The sequence below is a fragment of the Quercus suber genome, unplaced genomic scaffold (assembly GCF_002906115.3).
Source record: "Quercus suber isolate HL8 unplaced genomic scaffold, Cork oak 2.0 scaffold_21, whole genome shotgun sequence".
Lineage (NCBI taxonomy): Eukaryota > Viridiplantae > Streptophyta > Magnoliopsida > Fagales > Fagaceae > Quercus > Quercus suber.
The window spans coordinates 1,920,202-1,931,875 of NW_027069486.1; the positions used below are offsets into that span (position 1 = coordinate 1,920,202).

Consider the following 11,674-nt stretch of genomic DNA (forward strand, 5'->3'; position numbering starts at 1 on the left):
ACTATTTACACATTTAAAAATTATTTTGCTACAGTATTTTCAGTTTTCAGTTTTCAGTTTCAGCAAAAATAAGTTCAATCCAAACGGACCCTTAATGTCACTAGTTACCCATACAAAATAAAAACAAAAAACTCATACTACAAATTAGCTCGTGTATATATTCCCACGTCCAATAGAATAGAAAAAAAAAAATCCAGACAATACAAGTTAAAAATCCAAAAGTGTGAATTATGTTCGAGAACAAGTCCACATACGTGTGCCATGATACTCCCAGCTGGTAGGTCCACCAAAAAAAAAAAAAACCGTACTTTCCTTTTTATCTCTTATATTAAATTATGTAAGTAATTACCAAAAACACAGTTCCGAACTCAAAAAACATATAAATACCCACTACACAAATCTGTGTCCTAAAACGATTCAACCATAGTTCAGAAACAAACAACAAAAAGTCTTCTCTATCTCTCTCTCTCTCTCTCTGTTTCTTCAGCCATGGGACGAGGCAAAGGGAGCAACAGAAATTCTAGGATTTCTTCTTATTCTTCTTCTTCTTCTTCTACTACTGCTGCTCCTTATAATACGACGTCGTCTTCTAACTCTTCGTCCACGTGGTGGTCTAATTTCTGCTCCTCGGCGCTCAGAACAAAGCCGCAGGTTTCTCCGTCGGAGAACTCCGTTCGTGTTGTCGGCGACGGTCTCGTCCGGCGACTCGGCTTGCTCGACCTCGTTCTCATCGGCGTCGGAGCTTCCATCGGCGCCGGCATCTTCGTCGTCACCGGAACCGTCGCTCACGACGTTGGCCCTGGTTCGTCTTTTTTTTCTATTGCTTCCCATTTTGTTGGATGATTTTTTTTTTTTTTTTTTGGGGGTTCTTAGCATTTGGATTGCGTTTTACGGGTCTCTGTTTTTAGCTTAAAATTCCAGCTTATTTTTCGTCATTAGCTTGCAAATAACTTTTTAAAGCTTTCACTTTTTTAGCTTAGGTAGCTTATTTGTTAATCATCATAGAAGTCAATGAAGATAGCCTCATTCAAATACACTTCAAATATATATTTAAACTTGAAGAAATTTTGAACACTTTATTTGACATGGGACGAATAGGATTTTAAGGACACTATGGTCAAATTACTTGGTATTAGGGAAGAGGCACTATATGTAAGAAATGGGGTAGAGTGTGAAGTTGCAATAATTATCTCATGTATTGGTTATATATATCGTCAGTTTGTCAGTCTCTTAGCGTGTAGGCCTATAGTCAAGTGAGGTCTACACGCCAAGAGAGGGATGATGCATATATCCGATGCATGAGATGGGACATCTTTTTCTGGGTGAGTAGTGTGACTTTGCAATGAAAAAAAATTTATGGAAGAAGCATAGAAAATAACATGGTAAGAATATTTCAAAAAGCATATCCTCGCCGAAGGGTTCGACCGTGAGGTCATACCTTCCGATTGCAGACTCTTTAAAAAAAAAAAAAATTCGAACTTTGTAACTTCTGAAGGAAATTCTTGCGTATTACTCTAATATTCAATTGCCTTTTATTTTTGGGAAATTGTCTTGATTGAATTGATTATGAACATTACCATGGTTTGTTTATTGGGATTCTACTCCATTAGTTCAAGTTGATTTTAGGATTGAAGATAACCACAAGCCTTGTCGTCACGTACATTTTGTTAAGACAATTAAAATGAATCTGTGAACAACATGTAGTGATGAAATGCTGCATCTAAATAAAGAGTACTGTAATTATCTTTTGTACCTTAGAACATCATTTATATGCTTTAAGAGAATCTAAAATATTGTTTTAATATGTTTGCTGGCACTTGTACTTTTTGGTGTGTATCTCATGTGTTTGGTCTTGGTTGTGACCTTACTCTTTATTTGTTATTAAAAATGCAGGAGTTACAATTAGTTTTGCACTAGCTGGAGCAGTGTGTGTGTTAAATGCGCTCTGTTATGCCGAGTTAGCTTCTCGTTTTCCTGCTCTTGTTGGGGGAGCATACATGTATACCTACACAGCCTTCAATGAACTTACTGCTTTTCTTGTATTTGCACAACTAATGCTTGACTATCATATTGGGGCAGCTAGCATAGCTCGAAGCTTAGCAAGCTATGTAGTTACAATTCTAGAACTTTTTCCTATTTTCAAAGGTATGCCAAACTGGATTGGAAATGGTGAAGAGTTTCTAGGAGGAGCTCTATCTATCAACATATTAGCTCCAATTCTGCTAGTGCTTCTTACTATAATTCTTTGCCGGGGTGTTGGAGAATCCTCTGCTTTGAACTCATTCATGACTGTGCTAAAGGTGCGCTTCCCATTCTACCATTCCTTAAAAGCAAGCGAATGTTTATAAACTCAAACAAGAATATTTATTCTATCCCAACTTTGCTGCAGATCATCATTGTTATTATTGTTGTCTTTGTCGGTGCTTTTGAGGTGGATGTTTCAAATTGGTCTCCTTTTGCTCCAAATGGTGTTAAATCAATTCTGACTGGAGCTACTGTAGTATTCTTTGCATATGTTGGATTTGATGCAGTTGCTAATTCAGCTGAAGAATCAAAGAGACCACAGGTCTAGCACATTGATATTGATTTGATGCCTTCTGGAATTAGTACTCTAGAAATTTGAATTTCTAATTTTTGATATGTCAGTTAAAAAATTTATAAATTGTCTAACATTTTTCTTTTCCTCTTTACTTTGATCCTTCAGCGGGATTTGCCAATAGGCATCATGGGAAGCCTTCTCATATGTATTGCATTATATATTGGTGTTTGTTTAGTGATAACTGGAATGGTTCCTTACAAGTTCCTTGGGGAAGATGCTCCTTTGGCAGAAGCTTTTACATCCAAGGGCTTGAAATATGTTTCAGTTCTGATCAGCATAGGTGCCGTTGCTGGACTTACAACAACCCTTCTAGTCGGTCTTTATGTTCAGGTGAGACACTTCAGACTTATGACATATTTGATGTGCCTTAATCCTGTAGTGTGTGGCAATGTAAATGATGGGATGTTTCTCGTGATCAGTCTCGGTTATATCTTGGGCTTGGAAGGGATGGCTTACTACCTGCATTATTCGCTAAAGTACACCCAAAGCGCCACACTCCTATTCATTCTCAGGTCTGGGTTGGCATTGTTGCTAGTGTTTTGGCAGGGCTATTTAATGTGCATGTGCTCTCACACATTCTTTCGGTTGGCACATTGGTAAGTCAGTTTACAATTCTAGTTTGCAGCATGTTAAGGTTGTTTATTGATTAGATTTTATCTATTTTGGTTTGAGGCTAGTTTTTATTTTCCCAAACTAACATGCAGTTCATGCAAGTACTATTTAAATCGTTGCATTATCCTCAGTTCATGCATAAGATGGAACTGTTCAAAGTACAATGAGTGACATGCTGTAGTGGGTGATTGCAATATTTTTATGAAACTAGATCTCACTATAATGGGGGCTAATATGCTTGCGTAGTTTCTGCTATTAGAAAAATTGCTCTATATGCATCTCACAGTATACATTGGCTCATTTCAGACAGGCTATTCTGTTGTCTCAGCATGCGTTATAACTCTTCGCTGGAATGATAAGACAGCAAGTCAGGTGTTGTCTTCATCTTGGCTGGAAGGTGTCATCTGCCTCATCACAGTTGCCTGTTGTGGTTTTGGTGCTGGACTATTCTACCGTGTCAGTGCTTCGTTTATCTTTCTGATTGTAGCTGTAATTGTAGCAAGTATTGCTTCTCTTGCTCTCATTTTCCACCAAGTGAGTATTGATCTTTTATTTAAATTGAATATTCCATTTTATTAATTGTATGGGGCCTGCACTATAATATTAAAATGCTTCCAAAATGGAGAGAAAATGGAATTAGAGACTCAAGAAGCATGACAAGGTGAACACAATAAAAATAAAAATGGCAACAACATGAAAACTCTATAATTTACAAAATTGTATATCTGTAATTTTGAAAAGTATCATTATCAACCTCATAATCTTTTTTGGTGTTATAACTTATAAGTACATATTAGAGGCAAGGTCTAGGGCATTTATGGTCATGTAGATGCAGAAGTAGTTGCTTCACCATCATGAGAGAGAGAGAGAGAGAGAGAGAGAGAGAGAGAGATCTCATAGTTTTCCAGTGATTGATGCTGTCACTACTCACTGCTTATAGGATGGTAGGCTTTGTCTTCCAGCTTTACTTGTTGTTGTTAATTTGATTACGTGTAAACGACTCATGTATAAGTTGCATTGAATATAGTTCTCTCTGTCTAAACCCTTTCTATTTGTTCTTCTTCTCAGGCTTATGCAGATCCGCCAGGGTTTTCTTGTCCTTGGGTTCCTACTTTGCCTACTCTTTGCATCTTCTTGAACATGTTTTTATTTGCTCAGGTATGCTCAAAAATGACATCTTTTAAAAACTGTGCTAGGGAAGATATCAGTGAAGGAAATGGAAGCTGGACCTTTTATATCAAATTTATATCTGTTTTCTTTTCTTTGGGCAGTTACACTATGAAGGATGGGTGAGATTCGTCATCCTTAGCATTATTACAATTGGTGTTTATGCATTTTATGGGCAGTATCACGCTGATCCGAGGACAGAAGAGACATTTGTCTATCAAAGGGCCCCTTTAGAACCTGTAGAAGAGGCTTGATAATTATTTCTTTAGGAAATTTCTGTGCATCTTGTATGAGTTGTCATCTGTTGTAGCATTGGTTGTCTTGTATTAAGTGTGTATTTGAGTAGGTTGTAGCCAAATGTATCATAATAGACATTTGTTAGAACAATCTATTGGAAACCACAATGTTCATCTATATAGCGATCATTCATAGTGGAAACATGTCTATGGATTAATTCTTTAAAAAATAAAAAAATAAAAAAAAATAAAAAACGAAAAAGAAAAAATGGTCCATGGATTGCTATCGTGAGAACATCATGTTAATTATCTGGCTATAAGCTGCAAAAATTGTGTCAGATCAAGGGGCACGCCTTTCCATATTCCATGCAAAGTGATTACTCAGTTAAGCTTTACTTTGGTTATGTCTGATTTTTTGAGCAGTAGGAATGGTTCTCTTCTTTATTGATATTTAGGATTCAAGAAACAGCATGTTCTAGCAATGAAGTCAATCACTGGTAAACAAGGACATGAATAGGTATCATCGAGTAGTGTGACTTTCCTAAGATCAATTTTCCAAATGAATTTTTATATATTCCCTAGTGTAAGTGGCTGTTGAATGCCTCCGCAATTCTCATGTCTCTTCTTTTATGGGGGGTATAGCAACATGAGCAACATGTTAGTGTCTTCTGTATTTCCTCTGTAATGGTTACTTTTCTGTCTTATGAGCAACAATTTAGCCAATTTTCCTAGAATTGCTCAGTGCCTGTGTTTAGATATGGGCATGAACGAGTAGGCTTTTTGGTTCAAAGGTTTTACCACCTATGTTAGGTGCCAGCTTTTTGGTTCAAAGGTTTCACAGCTTATGTTGGGGGCAAAAATGGCCTACCACCACTATTTAGCAAAAAAATTAGCAATTTACCACTGTTTTAGGAATATGAAGAAATTTATCATTTTTTTAAAATCCGAGTTCCAAAAACTCGAGTTTTTTAAAAAAATATACTCTGAAAAATTTTGAAAATTTTTTATAATACTCGAGTTTATGGAAGACAAAGGGGTAGATATGGGACTGTTGAGGATAAGGGGTTACGTCTGAAGACGTTTCTAGGACCCTTTTTTTTTTCTTTTCTTTTTTTAAGTGTGAAAGATGTCTAGTTCCATCCATCTCTTCCTTGGAACGAGTTAGAGAAGTGTCCTCTGTCAAGTAGTGTTTTGCCATGGATAATAATGCTCACGTCAGGATAAGATTCTGATGCCTAAAGAGGCCCTGGTGACCAAATGCTGGAGCTGATCAACAGGTGTTAAACCGAGTAAGGGCCAGTTCACATGGATAGACTGCCTTAGATATGCTTCTGACAAAGGGGTAGATATGGGACCTTATTTTATTTTTTATTTTTTATTTTTTTACTTTTTTAAAGTGTGAAAGATGTCTAGTCCCATCCATCTCTTCCTTGGAACCATTCTTCATCAACATCATCTAGATCATAATTATAATAGTGAGAGTTATCATATCCAATAAAGGGATTGGGCATTTCCCAATGATCTTCACGCGGCCCAAGTTCTTCATCTATTCACATTTGATCCTTTTGACTCTTTGAGATTTCAGATTATCAATGAATGTTGTGCAAACAGCCACTTTAAATTTCTCCTTAAAACCCCAAATCGAGTACTATGGAAAACTCGATTTCGCTAAATTCGAGTATCCAAGAAAGAGTACATCCCAACATATTTCTGAAACAGTGATAGATTGCAACATAATTTGCGAAAATGTGCTATTTGGCTATTTTCGCCCTATGTTGGGTGCCTCTTTTGAAGCTTTTTTTTTTCTTTGAAAAGCATTAGTAAGTTATTCCATAGTCGACTGCTAACCAAACACCGCCATTAGATGGGCTTCGTTGCCCACCACTTGACAAGGAGAAAAAATTTGTTGTAGTTGGCAGCTATCATCAACACAGTGCCATTGAGCCACTGTTGTTCCACTGGTGTAGCAGCCACATTTCCCAAGCTTGACACTATTTTCTTTGACTGGTCATTATTCAGATGTTAAAGAAGAAGTGGCATACCTTTTAATATTTTGTAGCATCCAATGTATAAAAATAAATGGAGCTCATCTTCATTCAATTTTCTATATTAGAGCAACTTACCTTCATTCAATTTTCTACATAATATTTCAGCTTACAAAAAGAAGTTTCTGATTTCGTTGCCATTTATATACCAAATGAGAACTTAAAGATCTACCTGCACGCGTTGCAGATGACATTTCTTAATTCAAAAACTTATCAATTACAAAAAAAAAAAAAAAAAAAAAAAAAAAAAAAAAAAAAAAAAAAAAAAAAAAAAGAAAGAAAGAAAAAGGGGTGAGATATGCGGGACTCAAATGGGCACAATATAGCTTCATCACTTAATTGCACACAAAATCAGAGTAGAAAGCTATGGTCCTCCTTTGACAGGTCTGAATGCTAAGCAGTTCAACATCAAAAACTTCAAACTGTTTTGCGCTGAAAAAGGTGGAAGGTCCAACCTGAGAAAACAAGATATTCTTATCAACCAAATTACTTTGTTATAATATAGTTGGACAAAATTGCATATGGTATCATAATTTTCATAAACTCACTAGTTTGGCATTCATTCCTTAAAAATTAATTACCAACACAAGTGATATGGCACTTCAACTCCAACTAAAAAAGAGTGATATGCATTAATTTTATCTACAGAGGAACCTAAAGTGGAGTGGGTGGCAAAAATCTTGGAGGAACATTCCTTCAAAATTTTAGGTACAAGCCTGTGCATGAAGAAAACTTAAGAAATCAATTATTGGTTAGGCAATATGATTATGTTATGCCCCAACTGCCTGTCATGACCCAAGTTGGACCCTTAACACCAACAATCACATTTTGTCCAAACAAACCTCCATAATTGTCCAGAGTTTCTTAAAAATTGAATCAAAGGATTTGATTCTTCATTTGTTTGTATACATATAACTCATAAGATAAACACAAGAGCAGCAAGTTGGAATTGTTGAGGCAACTGCTAATTCCACCAGAACAAGGCCAATTTACACAAAAGAGAACAGGAATCAGAGACTTGAGAAACTGACCGGTGGTCCAAGCTCAGGTGGAATGATTATTCTTCTTTTTCCCCCAGGTCTCATGTCTCGAATACCTTCCTCAAATCCTGCATAAACTTCTGTAGCTTAGCTACTTCCACATTTTTTAACCTTGGGGGTAAAGGAGATACCTCAACATATACAAAGAAATCAGACAAGACTATCATGTTGTCCAGAATTATTTCTTTCCACACCTGGAACCAATGCATTATTGCCCAAGCGGATTTTGGCGGGGGAACCCTGTAGGTATGTGCTGTCAATACGACGGCCTGACTCATTATAGCCAACATAGTGAAAAGTCACCTGCAAAGTACCTCACATCAGGTTTCAGGTTAGGATTTGAAGAGAAAAATTTTCAAACCATATATGAATCCTCAAACTCATAGATTGCAGGGAAATTTTCTTCTTCCCTTATATCAGCACATTACTTATTCTTTTCAGTTCTACAGTTTAATGTATGTACATTAATTCTAGTACTTAACATCATATGCCAAATTTTGGAATGTTTCTTCTACAAAAATATCAAAATCTAAAGTTCAGGAAACTAAACCATAGCTATCAAAGACAATGAAAGTAAAACCTGCTGACCATCCTTTGGGCAATCACCTTTACCAACTTCAAAGTCCCGATATATAAGCCCAGAGTCACATTTTACGTAGTTTTCTGGTGTTACTACATTAACTTGAAAACCTGAAAAATTTATTCAAACATGAATCTTGATTAAAGAGAATTGTTGAGGTAATAAATCACAAAGATATTACATAGCAAGCAGAGAGAGAGAAACAAGTGTAATTGCACTTTTAATATGATCATGATCGCAAGATCAGAGTCAGAGGACACAATATTTAGCCTGAAAAGATAGTTTTTTTTACTAGATGAATTACTGGTTACACCAAAGCTTATATTCAAATTAATGCCTTTGCATCGTAGACATCTAGGATTCAAATTCCCACACCTCCAACTATTGAATTATCCAAAAAAAGAAAGAAAGAAAGAAGAGTAATGCCTTTGCAACAACAGCATGGCACAAACCTTCTCTGACAAAACTTGGAAAGTCTTCAGGTGCGTTGTTTTCTTTCTGTACCCGCTTATTTTGTTCTAGCAAGCGTTTTTCATCATATGGATTCTTACTCTTTGTCTTTCCAGAAGAAGATAGAGTTGGAAACAAGGCTGTCGTGACCAAACCAAATAAAAGCCTCCGCCTTATTTTCTCATCAACATGTGATATGTAACCACTCTCTCTGAAAATAAATTTTTTTCATAAGCAACAATTTTTTATTTTTAAACAAAAAAAAAAAACCTCAACAATTAATAACTGCATAAAATCCATCAACCAATTCATCAAAATTGAACCTTTCATCTTTCAAGTTGAGAATTGGGCAGCTACACATTATTTGCTTTTTCTGAGTATAGTAAGTTCCTAGCATAGTACATACTGAAACAATTCTGCCTGCCATAGAGTGTAGATAAGATATACAGATAAAAGAAGAAATTAGAATTATTTCCCTTCATTTTGGAAGATGGAAATTATGATTATACTCATGCTCCTTTTTATTACTGAGAAAAAAAAAAGGAAATTTTAGAATCTCACAACCACAGTAACCCCAAAAAGTTGTAAGAATCCAATAATTTCTTATCAAAGGTTATAGTGTGTATTGATTCTGCAAAGAGAGAACAGGTATATCGTGACCTCTGGTTGTCATATAATTCAAGAATAAAATAGGTAAAATATGTGATGATCCTTGTTGAGAAATATCAGAGAGAATTACTGTGGTCACTAAGAGAACTATATAAGCTGGGAGGCCAGTACCTTGCTGGGCCTTTTTTGTTCAAATCAACCATTAACAAAAAAGATTTATTTGAATTTAAACAAAATTGCTTGTTATTGAAACAACAAAAATCTTGTTATTGAAACAACAACAATCATAATAGACTATTTGCAGCAATACTATTGCTTTATAAGTAAAAACTTTTCATAAAAGAACAATAGTTACCAAATTAAGAATTTTTGTAAGAGTTCAGCCATTAAAAGTTATAGAATTTTCTTTCATTTTAAGACTGATAATTTTCTCACCCTATCCCAATTTCAGTTGGAAGATCTAAGCAAGATAACTGATGAAAAATGCTCATTATTCAAGTTCTCATCATTCTTTTTGTGTCAAGAAAATATTTGAGAAATTGAATTGGAGAAGACAAAAACTTTGCAGTCTCCATCACTTAATGTCCAGTTAATATGTCCTTACAATAAATATTCTACAACTCATGAATTCAAATGGTGAGGCAGTCAGTCACTGTTAAAGACTTAAACACTGCATGTTCTGCTAGAAATTTAACCTTAGAAAGTATTGTTGCTATATGACCATGCATCATTTGAATGCAAATGACAGTGATGCATATATATATTCTTTAATAAGTATCTTAAGCACAGTGAACAGATGCTTTTTGTTTAAGTGCTCATTCTAACAAGAAGGAAAAGACCCTAAAACACCATTTTCCTTCATTTGCAAAAATAAGAAAAAATTGCTCTTAGTAAAAAGACATCATTTTTTTTTAAGCAGCATACAATATAGTGGAGGCAATTTTTCAAAACACACTAAAATCTGCAATACCCACAAAATGCTGAGAATTTCCACACCCCAAATTCTGATATTAAATTAGACAGTAAATGAGTGTGTTTCCATTGGGTATGCGTGTGTGTGTGTGTGTGAGAGAGAGAGAGAGAGAGAGAGAGAGAGAGAGACTTACAAGGAAAAGGTGGGTTGGAGATGAAAGAGGGAGCTGATGAGTAAGTTAGCAACATGGTTTCCTTGGGAATTTGAGTTTTGCAGCATATGTTACTGTGTTTACCCGAAAAAAGAAGGAAGAAGAGAGACCCAACACGGTTAGCCGTTTCCTGTTTACTGTGTCATGTTATCCTCAGTTTGCTGGACATGGGAAAATATCATACTACACCCTGTGGTTTCTTGTATTATCATTTATGCCCCTTTATTGTATAAAATATTTCTAGGATCACGAGAGGGAGAATGAATTCTCTCTCTCTCTCTCTTCATTTTACTTCCTTTTTCGGTTTTTCCTATATGGTTGGATGCAAAATATTTACCGCCTGTAAAATATGTTTCAAGTAAAAATATTTTTGGAAAATAAATTATTTTCTAGTATTTTGTTATGTTCTTAAAAATACTCTAGAAAATATTTCCAATATTTGGTCGTGTACCTAAAAATATTATGAAAAATGTTTTTTTGCTACTTTCTCACATTTTCTCATCTCCCAAGCACATATATAATAGTAATAATAAAAAAGAAAAATTTTAGATTAAAAATCGTGATTGAGGATCGATGGTGGCAACGGCCACTAGCCATCGACAGTCGTGGTTGGCCAATGGAGACTAGAGATGTTAGTGGGGGTGGTGGTTGGGTGGCAAATAGTGGGAAGGAGAGTGAAGGTTCAGTTGATAAGTTTTGGGTGAGATGGAAAATGGTTTACGATAAATGAGAGTATAAACCAATTTTCGTCATAAGTGCCTCTATTTTACAGTTAACTGAAAAACAATTTCCGATTGACTATCATTTTCCATCGCTTAAAAAACCAGTAATTGTGGAAAATATTTTCTAAAAATCATTTTTTGTTGAACCAAACATAGCCTAAAAATTGAAGATTTTCTAGAGTTTGTTGAATAACTCCATATAAAGTGTTTGATCATAGCTATTCATAGTTAGATAATTAGTTCAAATTTTTAACAACACTATGGAAAAACTCAATTTCACAACATGTGGATGTGGTAAATCACTCACTATTTTCAACAATTCTATGAACACATACACTTTGGCTATGAGTAATCGACCAAAAGTAGGGGTCCATTTAAACAAGAGTGAGTAGAAATCGTCCATAATATGACTAAGATTAAATTAATACTAAAATTAAACTACTCAATGTTTATTTAAATATCAATTATAAAAATAAAAAAATAAAAAATT

At 35.1% G+C, this 11,674-nt stretch overlaps 2 protein-coding genes across 4 annotated transcripts; one reads left to right on the forward strand and one right to left on the reverse strand.

The window, feature by feature from the left end:
* The first annotated feature begins 394 nt into the window (after positions 1 to 394).
* On the forward strand, positions 395 to 4,816 carry LOC111991694 (cationic amino acid transporter 9, chloroplastic). The gene is made up of 8 exons (XM_024023488.2): positions 395 to 802; positions 1,894 to 2,300; positions 2,390 to 2,566; positions 2,705 to 2,929; positions 3,019 to 3,195; positions 3,518 to 3,745; positions 4,280 to 4,369; positions 4,483 to 4,816. Exons 1-8 carry the CDS (start codon positions 490 to 492, stop codon positions 4,630 to 4,632), a joined length of 1,767 nt encoding a protein of 588 aa, XP_023879256.1. The 5' UTR covers positions 395 to 489; the 3' UTR covers positions 4,633 to 4,816.
* Positions 4,817 to 6,684: 1,868 nt separating this feature from the next.
* LOC111991697 (peptidyl-prolyl cis-trans isomerase FKBP20-2, chloroplastic) lies at positions 6,685 to 10,685 on the reverse strand. 3 transcript variants are annotated; one of them, XM_065764044.1, is made up of 7 exons: positions 10,445 to 10,684; positions 9,053 to 9,145; positions 8,732 to 8,940; positions 8,280 to 8,389; positions 7,894 to 8,002; positions 7,691 to 7,767; positions 6,685 to 7,114 (listed from the first exon to the last, which is right to left on the reverse strand). In XM_065764044.1, the coding sequence occupies exons 1-7, from the start codon at positions 10,528 to 10,530 to the stop codon at positions 6,995 to 6,997; spliced, it is 804 nt and encodes a 267-aa protein (XP_065620116.1). In that variant the 5' UTR covers positions 10,531 to 10,684; the 3' UTR covers positions 6,685 to 6,994. The 3 variants fall into 3 exon arrangements, with proteins under 3 accessions (XP_065620116.1, XP_023879258.2, XP_065620126.1); XM_024023490.2 differs by having other exon boundaries at positions 9,053 to 9,149; positions 10,445 to 10,678; XM_065764054.1 differs by lacking the exon at positions 9,053 to 9,145 and having other exon boundaries at positions 10,445 to 10,685.
* Between the last annotated feature and the right edge of the window lie 989 nt (positions 10,686 to 11,674).